Here is a 25,327-nt window from a genome sequence, read left to right on the forward strand (position 1 = left end):
TACGGAAACCTAGTTAATTTCAAGAGTAAGGAGGTTAGTAGTGTCCAACATAGAAAAGTGGAGTATGGGAAGGTTTAAATGAGACCCCCCCCCCCGCCAGATTTGACAAGTTGTTAGTCATGTTTGCTAGAGTTATTAGAGTTTTGAGTGCAGAATCCATAATGCAACACAGGATAGTGAATAATGCCTAGGTGTGGGGTCAGGCAGACCTACACTTAATGTCCGTTTGTTGCTACATCATGGCTCTATAACCTTAAGTAAGTTATTTAAACTCCCTTGGCCTATTTATTCATTTATAAAATGGAAATAATGCTGTTAGTTCTTGTTAGGAACATAATATATAAAGCAGCATTTGTGTGATTAAGAGCAGCATGGATTTGGACCTATGCTTAAGGAATTGCACCTCCTTATTTGACTAGCTTTGTGTTTTTAATTGCCAGTTTCCTCATCTGTAAAATGGCCAATACCATCCAAGTTTCTTCTGAAAATTAGAAGCATGAAAGGCAAATGGTCTGGGGACACATTAGGTATCCAAAGAGTAGTTATTTTGTTTACGAGTGGGCCAGTGAGAAGGGACAAAGGGCATATCTTTAAATTCAAGCCTGTTTGTAGGCAGAGTAGAAGACGACAAACTAGGAGGGAACAATTAGTGGAACAAAACGGATCATGTCTAAGAGCCAGGAAGTGACAGGACCTAGACCATACGTAGGATTGCCCTTAGAAAAGTGGATGGATTTCAAAGTAGAATTTCATTAACAGGTTGTTAGGAAGATAAGACTATGCATATAAATGCCTGTCAGTTTGGTACTAGTGGATGCTGAAATAGTTTACTTTCGATTTCCTGAGCAAGTCCAATATGCCAGACTTGTGTGTGTCGCATTAGGTCCTCTTCACGGCTACAGTTTATCTTTTCTGTCCATAAAGGGATTGTAGTAGCTAATCCCACATTGAAGAAATGCCCAGTTTTCCCAGTGCTGCTTATTGGAATCATTTCCACTTGCTCTTCCATCTTCCAAGTCCCTATATCTTTTTAGTCTAGATTCTCTGTGTCTGCTCAAATAACAGGAATTGTGACTTTTCTCCAATATTTATCCACATACATTTTAGAGTTGTAATGAGTTTACAACTTGTTTTTTTCATTTACTACTTAAATTATATCTCATGTTTTGGCGTAGCCACCATTGTTTTGAGTATATTGCTTTTTCAACCATTCTTCAGTTATCTTTGATGTGGGTATGCTATAGTTAACAATTTCCCAATGATATTTAGCTATCCAGCTATTTTTATTAGTGAATATTAATTTTTATTAATGATTAAATAAAGCCTATTATAGGCTTTTCTTTTGCATCTAGAGAGAACAGTATACGTTAGACTTATTTCTTAAGAATAGTGCTGTCAAATAGAAGCTTCTGTAATTATGGAAATGCTCTCTATGCCATACAATAAGGACACTAACCACATGTGGCTATTGAGCACTTAAAATGTGTCTAATACTGGCCAGGCGCGGTGGCTCACGTCTGTAATCCCAGCACTTTTGGAGGCCCAGGCGGGTGGATCACGAGTACAAGAGATTGAGACCATCCTGGCCAACATGGTGAAACCCCATCTCTACTAAAAATACAAAAATTAGCTGGGCATCATGGCACACACCTGTAGTCCCTGCTACTCGGGAGGCTAAGGCAGAAGAATGGCATGAACCCGGGAGGCAGAGGTTGCAGTGAGCTGAGATCAAGCCACTGCACTCCAGCCTGGGCGACAGAGCAAGACTCTGTCTCAAAAAAAAAAAAAAAAAGTGTCTAGTACTGCCAGATGCACTGGTGCAGTGTCTCTCACCTGTAGTCCCAACTACTTGGGAGGCTCAGGTGAGAGGATCGCTCGAGCCCAGGAGTTCCAGGTTGTAGTGCATTATGATCACGCCTGTGAATAGCCATTGCATTCCAGGTTAGGCAACATAGGGTGACCCCATCTCTAAAAATAAAACGTATCAAATACAACTGAGGAACTGAATTTAAGTTTAGCCACATGTGGTTAATGATGATTGTATTGGACAGCACAATTCTAGAAACTTTTTTTTTTTTAATTATTTAGTCTATCGAACCAAAACCTAGACTACAGTTAAGGGAAAGAGTAAATATTGTAGAACCAGGTGTGACTTTTCAGCAATTGCTTTTCTAACACTATTGAGAAAATACACACAGTTATGAACTGCATTTAGAGCTGTGCTGCTGGGATGACTACCACCCCATCAGCATCATGTGTGCTTACCAGAAATTCGAATTATCCTCCACCCCTTACTCACTGAATCCTAATACCCGGTTTTGAGGCTCAAAAATATTTTAAAAGCCCTGTTATGCGTGCTACTGTTTAAGAACTGCTATAGAGTGCTGAACACGAGGTCTCTCTCTTCTAGGAATTTCTGATCAAAGATTTCTAGAATATAAACTCCCTAGGAGGCTTTGAATTCATGTCTCAGCATCAGGCACATGTTAAGGCAGTAAGAAGAGTTCAATAAAGATTTGCTATTAGATTGCCGATCCTCCACCATCCTGAAGTAATGCTATTTTAGTAATGCTAGATGAAGTAATGCTAGATTACCTCAAGTTGAGGGAAAATATCCTGAAGAACACAGCCACAAACACGATCTAGAACAAAACCTGAAAAACGTAGCTTTGTGTTTTTATTTGTGTGTGCATGTATGTGTGTGCGTTGCCATTTTCTTGATAAAGGAAAGCAAGTAGTTCGAATAAAACTTTCTTGTGGCTAAAAGCGGAATGAAACAGCCGTAGGCTGTGGCCATAGCCTGATACGGCCGTAAACCTTATGAGGGTAAGCAGAGAGGAGTAGGTTAAAGAATTTAACTCGGGCTGGAATGTGGTTTGATAAGAGAAAGGGATTCTGGAACGGAGAAGAATCCGCCCAGGCGCCGCCCTCACCTCAACATTACATGAGACGAACCCTAAAACCTGTCTTGTCTGAAATTCAAATTTAGAAGAACTGTACTTTTACTTGCTAAATCTGGCAACTCAGGGTTCGGCGCCAGGGGACCCCAAATCCTAGGCGGATCGCGCCCCGCCTGGGTCAAAGGGTACCCCAAGTCCTCGGCCGATCGCGGCCCGCTGGGGTCAAATTCGAGCGGCCTGCCCAGCCGCGCCCAGCGGGCCCAGGAATGCGGAAGGGCCGCGGAGCTACCAAAGGAGCGGGGGACGAGGGCCGGGCTGCGGGCGACCGCCGCAGCGCAGGCCACGATATCGCAGCGGATCGGAGCAGGCCGGAGAGGCAATTAAGACCCCGGCCGTGTGCGTCCGGCCTTAGCAGCCCCGCCGCTCGGCGGACACGCAGACCCCGCCGGCCCGGGCGCGAACACTCAGCGCACCCCCGTTCCACTTGGTCCCGCCGCGCCTTCCGGTGCGCCTTCCGCTCCGCCCCTTCAGGCAGGAAGTGTCGGCGCCGCCACTGTCCGGCCACAGCCTAACGCTCTTCGCTGTCGCTTGTCGTCTCGCGCAGGGCGGCCCCGGTTCTGGTGTTTGGCGCCGGGTGAGTGGCGCTCGACTCCGCTCGCGAGACCCCTCGGGCCGCCTCCGTACCCCCGCGCCCCGTCCCGTCGCGCGCCTGCGGCCGAACCCCGCCCCAGCGCGGCCAGGCGGCGGCGGGACCTGTCAGACTGGCTGAGAAGGGGGCGCGGGGCCGGAGGTGGAGGGAGGAGGGTTGGCGGCGGGAGGAGGGTTGGCGGCGAGGCCCTGGCCCGGACTTCCAGGGGCCGGGAGGCTGCAGGCGATGGAGCCGGTCTGGGGAGACACCTTGCTGGAGAGGTGGCCGGGTCCCGGCCGTGCGTGGGCTGGCCCTGCGCCACCTGGGTGACCTCACACACCTGGGCCCTGGACGGCCCGGCGGCCCCGCGGCCAACGCCTGCCCTCCCGGCGCCGCTGTGGGTCCTGGCGGTGGCTTAGGGCCGACCCGGGCGTGTTCGTGTGGAGCACCTGCCCTGTGCCCAACACTGTCCTGGATGCTTTGGAGGGTGGAGGAGCCTCCTAGTGTACGGTCTTGCCTAAGGTGAAGCCTCCGAGGAAGCCATTAGCATGCCGGTACCCGAGTGTGTGGTTGATAGAGGCTCAAATGTAATGATTTACATAGAGTTGTAATTCGCTCAGTGTGTCTTGCATCTTGTAAAGGTTTAGTTTATTCGTGTTGATTCAAGAAAGGACAATTAACAGAAATAGGGAAAGGTTACTTGGAAAAGAATCGTGACCTCACTGAAGGCCTTGGATTCAGCCCTAGGAGGGAGAACTTAGCGTTTCCGGCTAGATGTGTGGGAGGTGGTAGCAAGAGCAAAACTCAAAAGCTGGGAATTGTGTCCTGTGAAAAGCAGACCGTGGGGAGACCGGCGGGTATGGAACAGAACTGTAATGACTAATAGTCGGAAATAAGGCTAGATAGGTAAGTAGGACCTTCTTATTGGATGTCTTGAAAACTTAGGAGAAAGAAAAGATTATGTAAGAAGCCATAGAGAGTAATTTTGGAGTCTTCACTAACGGAGTAATAAGAAAGGAATGTTTAGAGGATTCGTTTGGCCGCTTTAGTTAAAGGTAGATTTGGAATGGTCTTTTGGTAAGAGAAGAATCAAAGCATTTAGAATTCAGTAGGACCTGATAGATTACCTTGTGAAGCCTTTGCGTTTTATAACTGAGGAAAATGAAACCCAGAGAGGTGAGGTAATTTGTCCAAGGTGGTGGACCCTCCTGGACTTCGTAACTAAGAGCACAGCTTTTGTCTTGTTTAGGCTCTGCTGAGTGAAACAACTTTTATGATGGCTGACTCGATGTTCATTTATGCTTTGATGAGACTAAGCTTGGACAAGATGAACTGCAGCTTCTGAAGGACAGATCCCCAGACGAGAGTTGCTAAGCTTAGGAAAGAACAGGATTTAGAGCCCCAACATGGGACTAGTTTTCCCTTACTCCCAAGATTCAAAGACTCTAGGTATATCTGGGGATGAGTTTGTCATACCCTTTTTGCCAGCATCTTTGTGATCTTCCTTCCTCATTCCACACATTAGCTTTGGGGTGTCATTGCTTGTTACTTCCAGCTATCCACATTTTCATGGTAGAGAATTTCAGCTGCCTGTATGCAGGATGTTACTGGCTAGTGGTTCAAGCTCTGGAGCCAGATTTCCTGAGTACAGATCCTGACTCTGAGCTCTGCCATTTTCTAGCTGTGTGGCAAGTTGTTTATTCTCTTTACCCTGATTTTCGTATCTGAGAGAAGAGGATGATAACAATACCTATATGATGAGTTGTCTTGAGGATTAAATGTGTTGACACATAGAAAATGCTTAAATCAGTGCCTGGCACATCTTTAGCACCCAGTTATTGTCCCTGGTTAGTACTGCTTCTTCCAGGTATGGAGCAGTGGGTAGCTACTAAGTTTCCTTAGGGATCTCTTGGGGAAGAGACTGGAACCATAGGTAGACCATAGAGAAAAGCCTCATGTTGGAATTCAGATCCGGGACCTACCTTGTAATGAACATGTATGTGTAATTCTGTTTGTGACAGGAAAGAACTATATATATATATATATATATATACTATACGTACATCTATACATATATATATATGTATTTGCTTAATTAGGATTATTTGAGCACCTGCCGTGTGCAAGGCGCACTGCTAAGTTCTGCATTCCAAGGTGGAAAGGCAAAAGGCAATAAAAAGAATGAATATGGCCGGGCACGGTGGCTCATACCTGTAATCCCAATGCTTTGGGAAGCCATGGTGGGGGGATAATTTGAAGCCAGGGGTTCAAGACCAACCTGGGCAACATAGCAAGACCCTGTCTCTACCGCTCCTTGCAAAGTAGCTGTGTATGGTGGCTCATGCCTGTAGTCCCAGCTGCTCGAGGCTGAGTCAGGAGGATCACTTGAGTCCAGGAGTTCAAGGCTACAGTGAACTATGATTGTGCCATAAACCCAATAAGAGAGGTAAATTTCAAAAACATTGTATTGAGTGAAAGAAGACAGGCATATATGTGAATATATACTGTACAATTCCATTTATAAGAAGTTCAAAAACAAAACTAATCTATGGTGATAGAAATCTGAACAGTGGTTGCCTATGGGAGATGGTGATTAACTTGGAGAGAATTTTCTGGAACAGTGTTAACATTCGTAACTTAATGGGGGTGATGGTTACATGCGTATACACATTGTTACTTCCAGCTATCCACATTTTCATGGTAGAGAATTTCAGCTGCCTGTATGCAGGATGTTACTGGCTAGTGGTTCAAGCTCTGGAGCCAGATTTCCTGAGTACAGATCCTGACTCTGTACTCTCTATATAAATTTCACTGCAGTAAAAATGATATAGGAGCTCAGAGAATAGAAAGTTTGCAGCCAACTGGAATGATCATAAAACCTATAATAGAGAAAGAAATGTCAGTGTTATAATGTGTATGTGGTAAGTGTTAAAATACATATAGAGTACTAGGGGAAATGCTTCCGTGGTGTTAAAAAAAAGTTGAAAAAATTGAGTTTGGCTCCCAAAAAAAAAATACTGCTAATAATTTATGGAACTTTTTTTTTTGCCTAAATATTCAGCACAAAACAATTATATGTCATTAGGTATATGAGGTTAATTTTGTGAAGTATTTTAACTTGATATATACTAAATTCTGTTTACGACTGCTGTTTTCAGACTGTTGCTTGTATATCCAGTCATTTGAGTCTTCCAGTTAGAACATTCATCTTGACTACAGTAATAACCATAAGAATCCATGAGAAATTTCTAAAGATTCTGATAGACCTTGGTGAAGATGAGGTGGAGTAAAAATGACCTTAGGTTTTAGCCCAAGAACTACTCTCTGCTTTTCTGTGTGAGTTCATCTACTCTGAGGGCTTTACCTTGTGCCTCTGCTCACAAATCAGCACTGCTAACAAGACCCCCTCAGAGTCCTGTCCTCTACTAGCATTCTACTGTGGCCCAGCTAAAATTTGAGTTGTTTATCATCCTTTGCTGACAAAACCAGCTCCTCCCTCCCCTCCCCAATTACCTCATTTTTGAGTGGTACCTTTATACTACCAAGTTTTCAGTCAGCACTTAGGAAAAAGGATGGAGCTTTGAGACTCCAATTAGAAAGCAGGAATAACTAGCAAATCAGGAAGTGATTTGCTGGTCAGAGCCAGAGGAATTCAGCCAAAAGAACAGGATGGTGGTGGTGGGAATGTTGAGGAAGGGTGACTCGTGCAGTAAAAAGCAGAACCTACAGAACTGGGATGGAAACTGAGTAGAAGGACTTAAACTTTTCTGTTCAGAAATGGAAAATTCCCCATGCTATGCAAATTTGACTGTGGTCCCTTGGAACTTGGACTGTGGCTGTAATTCTGAAATAAAGGCATTGCCCTATTTTAACATTAAAGAGGTCAAGGAGACAGTGGCTTTATTACTTTTCTGTTGGTGTATAATAGATTACTCCAAAACCTAGCACCTCAGAAACAATGAACAATTTTTGAGGGTCAGAGCCAGAGCAGCTTAGGTGGGTGGTTCTGGCACAACAGGGTCTGTCATGAGGTCACATGCGGAAGCTGCAGTCATCTGAAGGAAGATCAGCCTCCAAGATGGCTGACGCATAGCCGACAAGTTGATGCTGGCTGTTGGCAAGAATCCTCAGTTCCCTGCCACATGGATCTCTCCACAGGGCTGTGTGAGTGTCTTTATGACCTGGCTCCTACAGATTGAGTGATCCAAGACAGACCAGGGCAAAAGCTGCAAGGTTTGTTATGACAAAGCCAAACACCCTCATTTCACAATACCTTATTGTCACAATATCTTATTGGTTACACAGGTCAACACTTTTCATTGTTGGAGGGGACTGCACAAGGGCATGAGAATTTTTGAGGGCTTTCTTGGAACCTGGCTACCACCATGACCAGAGGAGCAAGTTAAAGTGTTCTGAGGGGCCAGACAGATAACAAACTAATACCAGCTGGGATAAGTAGATGTAGGGAGTAGAGGGGATTGCTTGTTGAACACTTATGACCTACAGGAATTTCCAGGATGCTGGTCAAGTGATTCCTTATTGTACAGTTGTTTAAAATATCTGAAATTTAGGTTATGTAAAATATTCAGTTTTTTTAAACGTTGGCAAACTAATTCAATTTTTAAAAGAGGCATTTTAAAGGTCATCCCTGGGGATTACTAAATGAACCTCTGTGCAGACTGCATGTAGTTTGGTAGCTGCCAGGTTATGACTTCTGATCTACTTAACACTTATTTAATGGATGAGGAAAATGAGGCCTGGGAAAGCTGAAATGACCAGCAGTCATACAACTTGTGAGTGATAGAACTGGAATTAGAATCCATGTCTCCGGCATCTCCATTAAACCACAATGACAACATTGAAAAACTAAGGGGAACTAGATGTATAAACAGCCAATGTGATCTAAGTGGTTAACTTAATAATCTAAGTGGTTCTCAACCTTCAATGTGCATTGAAATCACCTGGTGCGTTTTTGAAAATACAGATGCCTGGGCTCCACCCCCAGACATTCCATTACCTTGAGGCTACAGGCATCACTTTTTTGAAACTTCTGAGGTGATTCTAATGTGCAGCCGAGATTGAAACCAGAGGATTTCACTGTTTTAAGAGCCGTATTTACTTGCTCTAGCTGACTTAAGATACTTGAAGGAAGAAGCCTCAAAGCAATGTTAAGGAAATCATAGGTAACTGACAGAATGTGCTCTGTGAGCATCTTCCCCAAGCTTCGATAAAGCCATATATGCTGAAGTACATAGACAGTATCTGCTTATTAATGATGATGGTGTCCATGTTTGTTTGCATATCAGTACTGCAGGTGACTTTACAAACATTTTTATTATCAACTAAGTATGTTGATACCACAGCCACCTATGATACATAATACAGTAATCCTGTATGATGCTTCTTTCCACGGTCCATGGTTTTGCTTCCTTGGTTTCAGTTACCTGTGGTCAACTGAGATCTGAAAATAAGTGAGTACAGTACAGTGAGATATTTTCAGAGAGATCCACATAATTTTTATTATAGTATATTATAATTGTTCTATTTTATTGTTATTGTTAATCTCTTACTGTGCTTAATTTATAAATTAAACTTTATCATAGGTATGTATATATAAGAAAAAACAGTGTATATAGTCATTCATCTGTATCTGCAGAGGGTTGGTTCCAGGACCCGCCTGCAGATACCAGAATCTGCAGATGCTCAAGTCTCCCATATAAAATGGCATAGTATTTGCATATAACCTACACATATCCTCCTGAATACTTTAAATCATCTCTAGATTGCTTATAATACTTAATATAATGCAAATACTATATAAATAGTTGTTATACTGTATTTTTTATTTGTATTTTTATTGTTGTATTTTTTGTTTGTATTTTTCCAAATAAACGAACAATTGATTCTCAGTTGAATCTGTGAGTGCGGAACCTGTGGCTATGTAGGGCTAACTGTATGGGTTAGGTACTATCCCTGGTTTCAGGCATCCACTGGGGTCTTGGAATGTATCCCCCTCAGATAAGGAGGGACTGCTGTATCAATTCCTACATGCCTGCCTTTGATGTAACCTCTGAGTACTACTTATATCCTTTAGTTCACTTTATATTAGAAATTTATAGCAATATCAGAGTAACAGTGTTGCAGAGGAAGGAAGAAGTGTTTTTACTGCTATTGAGGGTTATTACATTCATTTTGTGCTGTGTTCTGTATGGCTATTTTCTGTCTGTAAGGGTTGGATTAGTTTTTTGTGTTTTTGTTTGCTGTTGTTTTTGAATGCTTCTTGGTTAAACATTAATAAATTGGACAGTCCTAGATCAAAGTTTCAAAGGAAAGCCATGACTGACAGTTGCCACCTGACTAAACCCAACCAGGGCTACTACAATGCACAATTCCAGGGAGTGCCATTCACATTTCATTTACTCACTGCAACTCTATTCTGTACCTTGGTTTTTCTGGTGTAGATTGACTTGATTTGAAAACTCAGTTTGTCTAGGATTTGAATTTAGAGGAATGTAGGTGCTCAGAAATCAGTGTTGAATTATATTGGTGGCATTGCAAGTTTTAAAAAATTTTGTGCTAAACTCAAAATAATTAGAAGAGTATTTAGTAGGAAGTAGAAAATATACAGGGAGAAACAACCTGTAACAAGTGGGATTTGAATCCTAGCTCTGCCACTAGGTGACCTTGGGCAAGATTATTTAATATCTTTGGCCTTCAGTTTCTTCATTTAGCAGGTGGGCATGTTTCATTTAATGTACATAATGTTTCTAGCACATGAGTCACTTAATAAATGGTAGTAGCTGTAAGTTGAGTAGATCTTTAATTCTCTCTCTGTTCCTAAGGCAGAGAAGTAGATCAGGGCAATTGGGGCTGGAAAAATAGCAAGAACAAAGATATACAAGATAAGATATGGCATGGTACCTTGGGGACATTTGCAGTTTGGTGTTGCTAAAGGAAAAGTACAAAGCAGGGAATGGCTAGAGAGGAGGCTAGAAAGGTCATTCTAGAGTAGGGAAAGGAAGACTCATGCGCCATGTTTAGGAACTTGGTACTTTATCCTTTAGGAAGTGGAGAGCCAAAGAAGATTTTAAAAAGTGGAATGATGAGGTCATATGCATGTTTTAGACAGCCCTGGCTAGAAAACTAAGGGTAGTTTTGAGAGAGCCAAGAGGCAAAGGGATAGTGAAGAGGCCATAGAAATAGTTTACACAAGAGGCCAGGTGCGGTGGCTCACGCTTGTAATCCCAGCACTTCGGGAGGCCGAGGCAGGCGGATCATGAGGTCAGGAAATCGAGACCACGGTGAAACCCGGTCTCTACTAAAAATACAAAAAATTAGCCGGGCGTGGTGGTGGGCGCCTGTAGTCCCAGCTACTCGGAGAGGCTGGGGCAGGAGAATGGCGTGAACCCGGGAGGCGGAGCTTGCAGTGAGCAGAGATTGCGCCACTGCACTCCAGCCTGGGTGACAGAGCGAGACTCCGTCTCAAAAAAAAAAAAAAAAATTTTACACAAGAGATAATGAGGATCCAGTTTAGGGTGGTGACAGAGGAATGAGGAAGATGAGCAACTCTGAGAAATATTTCTCAGAGGCAGGGCTTGGTTCATCAGGGAGAGGGATTGGGGAGGCTGACTCCTGGGTTTCTGGCTACTGGGTAGATGATTGGAAACAAAGATGGTAAAGTTCAGGAGGGGAGAGATATTTGAGTTTTCAGCATGTTGATTATGAGTGTCTGTGGCATATCCAGAAGGGTGCCTTTCACAGGCATTTGGATGTTTGAGTCCGAGGCTCCAAGGAAAGGTCAGGCCTGGAGGTTCGGATTTGGGAGGTGCAGGCGTTGTCATAACAGTGAAAGTTGATGAGATCATCCAAGGAATGAAGACTGAAAAGAACTTTAAACCATGTGCTGCTAGAATACTGGGAAACATGAATATTTAAGCGGAGATAAACATCTAAGAGGAAAGTGGAGGAGGAAGTCTTAGAAATAGGAGAACTGAGCTAGAGTAAGTCAGATACACCGTTTTACATAATCAGTCTTTCCAATATAATGCTTAGCAGTCTTCCTCATTAGAGCATAAGTTCTTCAAGGTTGGGACCCTTTCCACCTGGGAAAGTTTATTTCTACTGTTATGGAGCACCAGGCTAACAGTGGCTGAGTCTCCAAAGAAAAGAGGGATAATAGTGTGATGCAGTAGACTGATCCAAGAAGATTTAGACCAGATTTGGCAATTAAAGCAGTTGCAGTAGAGAACAGAAAGCCAGATTGTGGTGGGTTGAAAAGTGAGTGGGAAGTGAGAAGGTGGAGGAAGCCAAGATACTTATTTCAGAAGGGAAAGAGAGAGGGTGGTAATTTCTTTGGGGGCCAGAGTTCCCTTCAGATTGATTATTTTGATGCAACTTTGCCTCACTTTTCAGCTGATATTGTATGTGTAGTTTTTATAGGTACCATATACATATACAAATGTACCACTGTTTTTAAATGAAGTCTGAAAAAAATTTAAAATATAGTATTACTACATTGAGCCTATATGTGCTCTAACATATTTTGATTGGGACCAGTTAGTGAATTGTTTTTTGTTCTCTTTCATCAACTTGCCTTCTGTTTCCTTCTCTTGGGCGTCACCATCAGATGGTGATGGCTCTTCTAGTTATCAGGCTAACTAACTCCCTATTCTTTCTCACAGGCATTTCCCCTAATAAAATCCTTGGGTGTTTCATTCTATCTTGGTATCAGCTTCTTAGAGAACTCGGACTAAACTTCAAAAATGTTTAAATATAGTATATTTTTGGGTTAACTGTAGAAGTAGCATGATACAATTGACTGATTTTGATTTGATTTGATTTTTTGAGACAGTGTCTCGTTTTGTCACCCAGGCTGAGGTTAGGGGTACCATTACGGTTCACTAGCCTCGACCTCCCAGGCTCAAATGGTCCTTCCACCCCAGCCTCCCAAATAGTAGCTGGGACCACAGGCATGCGCCACCACACCTGGCTAATTTTAATTTTTTTGTAGCGACAGAGTCTCAGTTTGTTGCCCAGTCCTATCTCAAACTCCTGGACTCAAGCAGTCTTCTGGCCTCAGCCTCCCAAAGTGTTGAGATTACAGGTGTGAGCCACTGCACCCGGCCTGATTAGTTTTTAAAAATAAATATTTGACTCTTTGGGAACTTTTTCTAAATAACTCGATTACAAAAATTACTTGCTGATACTGAGAGAGAAAGAACTAATAATTTTTGCCTTCAGACATACTTGATTAATCTTGAAGAAATTGAGTCAAAATTTTTAGCATGAGAATGAATCTTAATCTAAGTTTTGGTATGTGAAGAAGAATGAAAACATAATGAAATGCCTTGTTAGTAGACTACATTCTGTCTCTGATTTAACCTTCGATATAACTAAGGTCAAATAACAAACTAAGTTACAGGGAAGAGAAGAAAATGAACATTATTTAGGACTTGTATATGGGGAGGGTAAGGAGTTGGAATGTTAGAGTAAAGACTGTAAGGCTGGTGTACTTCAAAACTACACCACTAAGCCAGGCTTCAAAACACCCTGTGGGATGTTCTTTAGCTTGAAGAAATAGAAGTAGACAATAAATTTATATTAAAAAATCCCAATACCAGAAGTCCTGGAGACTCAGGTCCAAAATCCCCCTGCTCAGTCATTGACCTCTCTAGTCATTTGTTTTCACATTGCGGGAAGTTATGGAAACAGTCTGCAAGACCATCATTTCTGACAGCAGTTTGCAGTTTGGATGTCCTAAGACCACCCTTGAGTCTGATTATTTGCTAAGACTCACAGAACTCACTGAAAGCTGTTAGGCTCACAGATACGTAGGTTTTCAGAGGTTATATGTAGCTAGTAACGGTGGAGCTGAGAGTTGAACTCAGGACTTCCTAACTCTAGAGCTGATGGTATTTTTGTGTTTTATTTATTATTTAAAACTGCAAGTAAAAAATGAAATGACAAGTGTCTTTTCTGCTTGACATTTAAATTATTGGTGGCTTTCAGTAGAGTGTTGGAGGCTACTACCAAAGCCATATTACAGAGAATCGAAGAATGATTGGGAAGAAGAGAAAAGGGGCTGGGCACGGTGGCTCATGTCTGTAATCCCAGCAGTTTGGGAGGATCTCAAGCCTCAGAGTTCAAGATTAGACTGGGCAATATAGTGAGAAACCCCCCCATCTCTAAAATAAAAAACAGAAGGAAAAATTAAGACAGTTCAGCATTAGACTGGTATTCTGAAAGTCTTCTCAAGGGAAAAGGGAAATGCAGGGATAGCTAGAAAGATGAAAGGGTAGGTTTGATATTTATAAAGATGAGACCTTTTTTGAACATGACTAATCTTTTTACATATGTTATCTCAATTAGTTCTTTGCATTGAAGTAGATATCATGTTTTACTGATGAAAAATTGAGGCTCAGAGAGGTTATGTTATACTGGTAGTGAAATGGGAATAAGAGTACCTACCATAGACAACTGTTGTGAGGATTAAATGGGGACAGTATTTGTCAGAGTAAGAGATCAACTTTGGAGACTTTCTCTTTGAGGAAGCCCTATGCCTTCATAACTGCTTGGCCAGAGTAAGTACTCCATAGATGCTAGCTATTGTTAGATATTTTAAATTCTCACTTCATAAAAATGGATCCCCTGAAGTTTAGGAGAAGGTACATCAATAATTTCTATTGTGTTTCTTTCTTTTTTAGAGACGGGAGTCTCACTATGTTGCCCAGGCAAGTCTCGAACTCCTAGTCTCAAGTGATCCTCCCACCTTGGCCTCCCAAAGTGTTCGGATTATAGGCATGAGCCACTGGTGTCTGGCAAATTCTGTTCCTTAATGTTTCAAAACTGCTTTTTTTCCACTCAGTCATTTAATTGTCACATTGAAAATAAAGTTTAGGTGCGTACTTATTCCTACCCAATTGAAGTAATAATTCCTTATTGATATTTTTACCTACTAACTTTAGGTGTCATGTATTCTGTTTTTGCTTTGTTTTATACACTTTTTTGTTTTATGTTTTTGTGTTTTTTTAAATCCAGAATTAAACAACCACCATGTCGAGCAAAAAGGCAAAGACCAAGACCACCAAGAAGCGCCCTCAGCGCGCAACATCCAATGTGTTTGCCATGTTTGACCAGTCACAGATTCAGGAGTTCAAAGAGGCCTTCAACATGATTGATCAGAACAGAGATGGCTTCATCGACAAGGAAGATTTGCATGATATGCTTGCTTCTCTAGGTAGACTTTATATTCTTTATTTGTATTTTCCCTAAAATAATAATTTGTCTCTTTATGAATCATTTTTTTGTGTGATGTACAAATATTTCTCTCCTTGTCTCAAAAGGCCTCTGGAGAGATTTCTAGGTCTGGGAGGTGCTATTTTGGGACTTGGCCAGTCATATGGGGATAAGCCTACAAGGTTGGGGACCTGGCAGATGCTGTGCCCAGGTAGGCTAACGTTCCTGTTAGCTAAATTTTTTTAGGTCTCTAGATGGAAAGCCAGGGCACAGCTAGGCAGCAAAATACCAGAGTTTCAAACAAGTGTAGCTAAATAATATTCTTAATAAAGGTTGAATACAGGTTATAAACAAGGAGTGACAGTAAGTGATGATGGTTATCTCTGGGAAGGAGGAGCAGTGCGACTGGAAAAGGGAACAGAGGGAAGAAGACTTTCACAGTATTTTGTATGATTTTTTAAATAACTAAATAAAATGTAAAGATACAGGATTTAAAGCACACATAAGCAGTCGTTTGTATGTTGGTATATGGGTGTTAATATTCCTTGTATGATTTCGTTATTGTTTCTTTTGACCTTAAAAAGAAGGACAGGAGGGGGCATCCTACATGTTCTGCCCAGAGTCAGCAGTTATTTTACAGTTGGGAGTCAAAGAACTGCAGGCAAAGGAGACCTTGATAGGCCAAAGCGGAGGGGGTGAGGCAGGCTGGGAGTGGGTCAGGGATGGCCTACAGTGAGACTTTGCACTCTGTCCTCCTGCTTGGCTGACTGGCCAAAAAGGCAAAGGAAAAGATGGGTTTTTTTTTTCTCTTAATGCCTACAAAATGATTAGCTAGCTTTTATTCTTCTAACTTTTGATTTTGATTATTTCTCCTAACACATTGAAAGTAAAGTTTAGGTGTGTGCTTATTGCTATCCAACATATGATTTTGAAAAATTTTAAGCCTACAAAAAGTGGAAAGAACATTATAGTGAACACCTATACATCTTTAGCTATATTCACTGATTGTTAACATTTTGTAACTTTTCTTTATCCAGGGTGAGAGTAGAATCAAATATTTTTATCTGATTTGTTGACTTGCAATTAGATTATAACCTAGTGTTTCTCACATTCAGAATGTCTGAGTATGTTCTTGGGCAAATCAGTACTGAAGAAGGCCTCTGAGGAAAATTGAGGAACGTAGCCGTCTTCCAAAGATTGAACTCTCAAGTCTATACTCTGCTTATAATAGATGCTCAATAGATATTTGTTGAATGAACAAGTCATGGTAGAGTCAGAGGTTGTCTTTGAGACCTTCTGTTTTGCAGAAACCCATCCTTTTAAAGATATGTGTTAAAAGAACAATTTCAGCCTAATTAAATTTAATGGAGTTTAATTGAGCAATGAACAATTTGCAAATCAGGTAACCCCCAGAATCACAGCAGATTCACAGAGACTCCAGTGCAGCCACGTGGTAGAAGAAGATTTATAGGCAAAAAAAGGGAAATGACGTACAGAAATTGGAAGTGAGGTATGGAATGGCTGGATTGATTACAGCTCGGCATATGTCTTATTTGAACATGGTTTGAACACTCAGCAGTGTATGAATGGTTGAAGTATGGCTGCTGGGATTGGCCAAGGCTTAGCAGTTGTTACAGGCTCACACTCCTAAGTTAGGTTTTCAATCATCTGACTATTAAGCTAGGATATAGTTCATCCACAAGGACTCAACTATAGAAGTACAGAGTCTTTCTCAGGCCATATTTAGTTTGCTTAAACATATGTATTTACCTTTTAGGGGAACCTTCGTACATTATTGGTAGGAATGTAAATAAGTACAGCCACTGTGGAGGACAGTATGGAGGTTCCTCAAAGAACTAAAAATAGGAGCTCTCCCATATGATACAGCAATCCCACTGCTAGGTATATACCCCAAAAAAAGGAAATCAGTAGTATCATTGAGGAGGTAACTGCACTCCCATGTTTATTCCAGCACTATTCACAGCAGCCATGATTTGAAAAACCCATAAGTGTCCATCACCAGATGAACGGATTTAAAAAATGTGGTACTTATGTACAATGGAATACTATTCGGCCATACAAAATGAGATCCTGTCATTGCAACAACATGGATGGAATGGAAGACATTATGTTAAGTGAAATAAGCCAGGCACAGAAAGACAAACTTCACATGTTCTCACACATTTGTGGGAGCTAAAAGTTAAAATAATTGAACTCATGGAGATGGAAAGTAGAAGGATGGTTATCAGAGACTGGAAAGGGCAGGGAGAAGAGTGGGAATGGTTAATAGATACAAAAGTATAGATGGAATGAGTAAGATCTAGTATTGGATAGAACAACAAGGTGACTGCAGTCAGCAGTAATTTGTTGTACGTTTTAAAATAACTCAGTATAGTTGGAATGTTGGTAACACAAAGAAATGATAAATGCTTGAAGGAATGGCTATGCCATTTACCTTGATGTGATTATTATGCATTATATGCCTGTATCACAGTATCTCATGTACCCCATAAATATATACGCCTCCTGTGTACCCATAACAATTTAAATAAATATGAATTTTTAAAAGATACATATTTACCTTTCAAATCAACAGATTACATTGGATGTCTTGAGCGGGTCCGTAAGTGCTTAGCCTAAACCGATTCATTTTAAGTCCCTGTAACTTTTTGTACCCTAGAGTTCTCTTCACACCTTTTGGTTACAGTTTTTCTTCCCCCCAAAAAATGCTGCAGGTGAGTTGGGTTAAGTCTGGAGGTAGGAAAGTAGATCTTTTTAGCTACTTTAACTTATTCAGTGAATCTTGAGTTTAATTTTGGGCCAATTTTGATATTGGAACATTGAGTAAGTATAATCAGGTAGGACTGCAATGCAGTGAAATAGATGCCAACATGATGTTTAAATTTTACCCAAATTCCCAGAATTAAAACTTACATATGAACTATAATTGTAGCTATGATTGTCATTCTAGCTTTGACTTAGTTGGGTATAATTTTGAGATGGTTCCTTAGATATGAATATCTGACTAATAGATGTTCTTTTCATGTAAAATAATATAAACTTAAGTGCTGGAAGATACCTTTGAGATACCAACTTTAACCAGTCAATGTTAGACTTTTTAAAAAAAGAAGTAAATTCTACATAAGGCAGCACTGAATGAAGGATCTGGAATACTGGGTTTGAATGCCAGTTCTGTCACTTCCTCCTATATCACACAACCAGTGGTAGAACCAGGATTCAAACCCAGTATTCCAGATCCTTGATACAGTGCTGCTTTCCCCACACCATGGGGCCTCAAAAACGCTCCCACCATGTCTGGCCATTCCAGGGAGATTTCTTCCAGCTCCTAGGGAAAGGTCACGGGAGTTCCCTCACCACTGCACTAAAAGAAGTGTTCACACTTGGAATGGAGGTTAAGATTTCCCATTACAAACGATACCAAACAAGACCACAGTTCAATGACATGTGTAAACAGTGTTTGAAGATATCTAACATTGTTCAAAATAAGCACCCAATTCAAAACCATGCTAACAGTTTAAACTTAAATGGCCAACTTACAAATACAGCTTTGAAGCATACCAACTCATGGGCATCTGTACCACAACTGGAAGTGTGAATATTTAGATTTTTTTGTATGACTGGTATTGAACCGACTCCCCTGATGGACCGTTGATGTTATCAACATTCAGGATGTAGGCCGGGCACGGTGATGCACGCCTGCAATCCCATCACTTTGGGAGGCCAAGGCAGGTGGATCACTTGAGCTCAGGAGTTCAAGACCAGCCTGGGCAACATAGTGAAACCCAGTCTTTACAAAAAAACAAAAAATTAGCAGGGTATGGTGGCACATGCCTGTAGTCCAAAAAAAAAAAAAAAAACAAAAAAAACTTAAGATATAATAATGTGGCACTGCCTGGCTTCAGGTTTTTGTTTTGTTTTTAATGAAAAATAATGAAGAGAAAGTTCACATAAACGAATAAATAACCTTCAATATAAGCCTGGAATACATTTTTATAATGATGTATCAAATATTTTTGAAGTTGTCAAAAATAATCTTTTAAAAATGTTCTTAAAGTTAATTGAAAAATTAGTTTCAAATGATGTAAATTTTTAAAATATGTTGGAGAGCATAATAGTGAAATAACTATTGAAATTAAGTGTTTTTGTCTTTAAATGTTAAAATGTGCATTCTTACAGGGAAGAATCCCACTGATGCATACCTTGATGCCATGATGAATGAGGCACCAGGCCCCATCAATTTCACCATGTTCCTCACCATGTTTGGTGAGAAGTTAAATGGCACAGATCCTGAAGATGTCATCAGAAATGCCTTTGCTTGCTTTGATGAAGAAGCAACAGGTGAGTGCTATTTGTTTATGCCCAGCCTCATTCCAGACTATATAAAGTACTTCTCTAAAATAGAAAGGGTTTTATTTTTTTACCTCTAGAAAATATTTGCTTAAGAATAATTTTGTAAGCATATGATCTATTTCTGAGCTTTTAAATGATTTGATCTAATATTAACACAGAACTCTAAGAATAATTGGAAAACATAATGATATAGTTCATATAGCCGTAGTTCACTAACTTATTTTGTTTATAGATACGGATATTCTGAAATATTTTCTAAGATTGACTAGCTTTAGAAATGAACCATTAAAGTGCCAGGAAGTATTGATGACTGCTTTCTTTTTTCTATTGCCTTCCAGGCACCATTCAGGAAGATTACCTGAGAGAGCTGCTGACAACCATGGGGGATCGGTTTACGGATGAGGAAGTGGATGAGCTGTACAGAGAAGCACCTATTGATAAAAAGGGGAATTTCAATTACATCGAGTTCACACGCATCCTGAAACATGGAGCCAAAGACAAAGATGACTGAAAGAACTTTAGCTAAAATCTTCCAGTTACATTGTCTTACTCTCTTTTATTTCTCAGACACTTGCCCCACCCTCATAGAACCTATTGCATGCAACTTAGTTTCACAGCTTTGCCTCTTCTTTTTGATGTATTTATTCCAGACCTTTCTGCCACTTAGCACTTGTATAATCAGACTGGAAATGGGGATGAGGGTGTAAATTGTATTGAAAAAGAGATCGCGAATAAAAATCAACAAATGTGAAAGCCCAGAAAAATATATTCGTATTTCTGGTTTTGCTGGATTTTTACATTTTTATATAATAAAAATGTTATTTTGAAATAAAGATTATGCTGACTCAAATGCAATGTAATGGCAAGCTAAACAAATGATTGATAGGTGGGGGTAGTCCTTTTTTCAGGTTTTCAACTTCATATGATTCAGGTTTTATGGGAAAATTGATTTTTCACATATATGGGACAGTGTTCTTCAGAACTTTTAAGTACCCTTTAACATTATTACGCAGTAAAAACTCGTCATGCCATTGTTTGTTTCATGCTTCTAGTCAGATGTTTATTAAATGATAAATATAGAATGTATCTGGGAAGACATTAAACATTGCATTCATCTAAGATTCTGAGAAGAGGCAAAATTCCGAAGATTAGTTATTGTACATTTACTATATGTGGAGCATTGTGCCTACACAATTTTTATTGAATCTTCCCAACAACCTTGTGGGATTTTTATTAGCCCTGTATTTCAAGTGGGAAGACTTAGCATAGTTGAGTAGTTGATTAGGGTAACTATTAGGACGTAAGAGTTGGAATTCCAACCTAGGGCACCTAACTTCAGAGCTCACAGTGCTGGAACTACCATACTGTCTCTATGAAAAGCCCCAAATGCCTAAAAGAGTCAAGACATTTCTGTTCTATTATGATACAATTCTGTGGTCATTATTGAAATTTAAAAGAATCTGGGATAATTGATTATTGGAACAGAATTTCAGAAAATTGTATCCCAGGTTAAAATAAACAATACTATTGTGTGTTTGAAGGCAGTTCATGTAATATAGAGACTAGAAAAGAGCCGAAAGACAAGGTTGCTCTGAGCTCAGAATCCTCAAGGCCGAGCAATATGAGAATAAAGAGAACAATCTAAAAAAGGAAAAAATCCGTTTTAAAAAATTACCCAATGTTGTTCAACACCAATTTCCCCTCTTAAAATTATTGTGATGGTATTTTGTCTGCTTAACACCAAAGCATTTATATGTTGTTTAATATTGGTGCTTTACAACTTGGGGCAGTAGGCTGGTCTGTATTCACTTGCTAACAATTTACCTGGGCTTCCTTTTATCATTAGAATGAGGGAGCAGCTCATACGAACTGTCGTATTTATTACCTAATCCTCTTAGTCTCTGAGGTATCAGTTCTACTTTTTATTAATAGACCTGAGGTTTAGACTGAAGCTCCTGCCCAAGATCTAACAAATATAAGAATCCACATCTGGCTCTTTTTTCCACTTAGAAGCTTAAAGTCACAAAGTGTCACAAAACCAGGTGGAGAATTGCTGTGTGTTTCACAGGAAACAGAAAAATACGGTGGGATAATCTTGATGATCATTGAACCACTGTCAACCACCTGTTATGTGCCCGACACTGTTGTAAGGGTTGGGGATAACTGGGGGGTGGGACAGACAAGGATGCTGCCCTTGTGGGACTGCATTCTCTGCTGGGAGACAATCCGTGTGCAATACCAGGTAAGTGCTGTGCAGAGAACTGGGCAGCATGACAGGGTGGTCAGGAAAGGCCTCTGAGGGGATGGTAAGCTGAGATCTGAATGACAGGAAGGAGGTCCGGGCCCATGTGAGGATCAGGGTGAGGCTGTCCACTCCAAGGCATGCGGGGCAGGAGCATCGGGAGAGCACATGGATGATACGGGTCCAAGGAGGGTATTTGGAGCAGAGTCCTAACGTGAACTGTGGGGAAGAAAGGTGATTGATATTTTTAGAATCAGTGTTGGTGCTGTGTCTAGAATGGAGGGGCACGAAGAGAAGCAAGAAGGCCAGTATGGAGGCTGTTGCCGTCGTCCAGGCAAGAGCGGGCAGCGTGGACTCAGGCAGCAGGGGAGATGGCTATAAAACGCCTCTCTGGGTCCTACCTGTTTCCTCCTCCCCAGCTCAGCCTTGTTTCCATCTCTGGCATAATCGTAACTGTGCTTATTTTATTGATCTGCTTAAAGCCAGATTTGAAAAATTGAGAGAAAAGTTTTGAAGATTAAAAACAAAAAAACTTAGTTGTTTCTTGACTGCCTTATATTTACATGACACACTGTTCTGTTTCATCTATATTATTTGTGAAGAGCGTTGTGGAATCCAGTAGTGGAAGACACCTGGGCCAAGACTGTTTCTTTTTGGTGTCCAGTAAATATTATTAATGATGACAATGAAAACTTTGTCTACTTAATATCTTTCTCCTTTTGAGAACCACATGGTGACAATCTCTTTAGTTTATGGTTGATCCCGTGGCCACTGCAGTGAGAATGTGTGTGTGTGTGTGGTCACAGTGAAAATGTACTGAGTATTCACTATGTACTAAACACGTTACACAACTGCCCTTTGAGGTAGGTTTTTTTTTTTTTTTTTTTTGAGACAGAGTCACTCAGGCTGGAGTACAGTGGCATAGTCTTGGCTCACTGCAACCTCTGCTCCCAGGTTCAATCAAGTGATTCTCATGCCTCGGCCTCCCAAGTAGTTGGAATTACAGGTGTGCACCACCACACCTGGCTGATTTTTGTATTTTTAGTAGAGACGGCATTTCACTATGTTGGCCAAGCTGGACTCGAACTCCTGGCCTGAAGTGATCCGCCTGCCTCGGCCTCCCAAAGTGCTGGCATTACAGGCATGAGCCACCGTGGCCGGCCTGAGGTAGGTATTTTTATTATCCCTGTTCTACAAATGAAATGTCAGGGGGCAAGGAAGTAACTTCCCAAAGTTACACAAGGAATAAGCAGTGGGGCAGTCACCTGAGCCCAGGCGGTTGTGCTCCTCCCAAGAAAATGATTATGGAAACACCATCGCTAGTTTCTTATGGTCATGAGCCAGTTTTACAAGCATTTGTTATTGTACTTGATCCTCAGAACTCTAGGAAGTGGATAAAGTAGGAATTGTCATCCTATTTCACAGATGAGATTACTGAAGTTACCTGACCTGCTCAACTTTGTATAACTAAAGAAGCCAGAGAAGTGTCTAGCTTCTACGCTTTTTGACCAAGATGGGTGCTTCTCATTAAACCTGTAATTTCCTAGTTAAATAGTTGGTACCTGTAGCCTGATCAGAATGTCTCACAATGTATATATTTAATATTGTCTATCCTGAAAAGCAGCAATTATACCGATTTGCATCTCAAAATTGATATGTGCCAAAATATAAGAAACAGAAATATAAAATAAATTTATATTTCTTAAATTATAAGAAAAACAGTTTTTGAAATAGAAACATAAACTACTGAAAAATCAGGTATAAAAAGGTCCCTTAGAAACATCATCTGGGAAATCTGAATGAGGATGTAAAGATTTATCACATACTAAAATTTCAAGAAAAGGTTTCTTGTATAGAAAAATGATGAAGATGATGGATTGCACACATCACAGTCTCTTAAGCGGATCTTTTTTTTAGAATGATTGTCATAGGCAATTTTAGAGACAATAACTAGAAGTGTCACTAGGTGGCACTATTGTTCTTAGTATAGTACTGTCTTAACCCATTCCCTAATGAATTTGAGATAAAGCAGCCAAATCATGAGTATATAGACAGCATTATTGTCAGTAATGCTGTGACTTTGTCAAAGTTGTTTCTTAAATAAATGATGAAAAGTCTTACAATTAAATTCATACTATTTCATGAACCCCAAGTGTAGGGAATAATCTCTAGGACTCCTTTTTACAAATACCAATGGCAAATTCCCTTCTCCTTCTCCACCCCTTTTGCCTTTTCCTTCCCCTTCACCTCCCCTCTTTTTTCTTTCTTTCTTTCCTTCCTTCCTTCCTTCCTTCCTTCCTTCCTTCCTTCCTTCCTTCCTCCCTTCCTCCCTCCCTCCCTCTCTCCCTCTCTCCCTCTCTCCCTGTCTCCCTTCTTCCTTCCTCCCTCTCTCCCTTCCTTCCTTCCTCTCTCCCTTCCTTCCTTCCTTCCTTCCTTCCTTCCTTCCTTCCTTCCTTCCTTCCTTCCTTCCTTCCTCCTTCATTAATTTACAAGTATTTATTGAGTGCTTGGAAAGTGCCAGAATCTCAGCTTGGCTCCAGCGGCTTTTACACCGAAGTAATGACCTTTTTTGAACATAAGATCATAGGCTTTGCACTGAAAAGACCAGACTTCCTCAACTTACTGACTTGAACAAGTCGTTCTTGTTACTATCACTTCTATTTTAGAGATGAGAAGGCTAAAGCACAGAGCTAGTGGGTATGTATGAAAATACTTTGTAAAATTATGCTTTATATAGGAATGCTATTATTACCACCTCAGGAATGTTGAGAACTGTATCTATTATAGTTCTAGATAATATACTCTAATAAGGCACCTAAGCTGATTAAAAACAGCTCTAGCAAAAATGACTATGAGACAGCTTCTTTTTTTTTTTTTCTTCGAGATGGAGTCTCGCTCTGTCACCCAGGCTGGAGTGCAGTGGCGTGATCTCGGCTCACTGCAACCTCCGCCTCCCAGGTTCAAGAGATTCTCCCACCTCAGCCTCCCGAGTAGCTGGGACTACAGGTGCCTGCCACCACGCCCGGCTAATTTTTGTATTTTTGGTAGAGACAGGGTTTTGCCATGTTGGCCAGGCTGGTCTCAAAAGATACGAAAAGTTTTTTGTGAGATGTGTATAAATGGGTGTGTTTAAATATAAAACATTGTTCTAACACGTCTTGCAGGAGACCAGCCTCATCTTTTACCAGTCGCACTTGACTGCAGTTGATTGTATCGCCAGGACACAGGCTTCCTTTCAGACAGCCATTCTGAATGAACTTGATGATGATGCATATTGCCTCGTGGACACTGGTAACTAGCACAGCAAAAACCAATCTGAAGACCTTCGTCTACTCGCATTTTTTAATAATCCGAGTGTAAATTGAGATTGGCTCATTTGGGAGGTTGTGCTTACTGTACTTTTCTCAAGTAATCTTTTATTCAATCTATTTATTCAGTTCTTACTTAACTGAAGTGCACATTACATCTGAGAGCCGAGGGTGATAGCAAAACTAGGACCCTTCTCTCTGGGAGTGTTTTAACGCCTAGCAGTTTGGAAGCACGTAATGAATGTGAGTTCTCTTCCGTTACCAGGGTGCCAAACAGCTGTTCAGGAGCTGCGACGGGTGTCTAACCGCTCACTGAAGAGGTCAAAGGGAGCTTTTAGAAATGCTTGCGGGGGGAGGGGGAGGGATAGCATTAGGAGATATACCTAATGCTAAATGACGAGTTAATGGGTGCAGCACACCAACATGGCACATGGATACATATGTATCAAACCTGCACATTGTGCACATGTACCCTAAAACTTAAAGTATAAAAAAAAAAAAAAGAAATGCTTGCCCTGACAGTGATGCTTGTTCTCTCAGTGCTACCGCTGATCGCCTTCATACCAGCCAATCACATAGCTGAGAACTCAAGCAAACACGAAATAGAAAAACCTCAGTTTGAAGAGTTGTATACTGAAAATAT

At 40.9% G+C, this 25,327-nt stretch overlaps 1 protein-coding gene across 1 annotated transcript; it reads left to right on the top strand.

The window, feature by feature from the left end:
• The first annotated feature begins 3,377 nt into the window (after nt 1-3,377).
• On the top strand, nt 3,378-19,994 carry LOC116468710 (myosin regulatory light chain 12B). The gene is made up of 4 exons (XM_032152707.2): nt 3,378-3,534; nt 14,566-14,764; nt 18,961-19,122; nt 19,473-19,994. The coding sequence occupies exons 2-4, from the start codon at nt 14,581-14,583 to the stop codon at nt 19,643-19,645; spliced, it is 519 nt and encodes a 172-aa protein (XP_032008598.1). The 5' UTR covers nt 3,378-3,534; nt 14,566-14,580; the 3' UTR covers nt 19,646-19,994.
• The last annotated feature ends 5,333 nt before the right edge of the window (nt 19,995-25,327 follow it).

Source organism: Hylobates moloch, unplaced genomic scaffold (genome assembly GCF_009828535.3).
Source record: "Hylobates moloch isolate HMO894 unplaced genomic scaffold, HMol_V3 SCAFFOLD_5, whole genome shotgun sequence".
Lineage (NCBI taxonomy): Eukaryota > Metazoa > Chordata > Mammalia > Primates > Hylobatidae > Hylobates > Hylobates moloch.

Bases quoted from the DNA above. Each gene is read 5' to 3' on its own strand.
- LOC116468710 (XM_032152707.2), top strand. From the start codon at position 14,581: ATGTCGAGCAAAAAGGCAAAGACCAAGACCACCAAGAAGCGCCCTCAG. The intron at 14,765-18,960 runs GTAGACTTTATA...GCATTCTTACAG, and splicing joins TGATATGCTTGCTTCTCTAG to GGAAGAATCCCACTGATGCA. The intron at 19,123-19,472 runs GTGAGTGCTATT...ATTGCCTTCCAG, and splicing joins CTTTGATGAAGAAGCAACAG to GCACCATTCAGGAAGATTAC.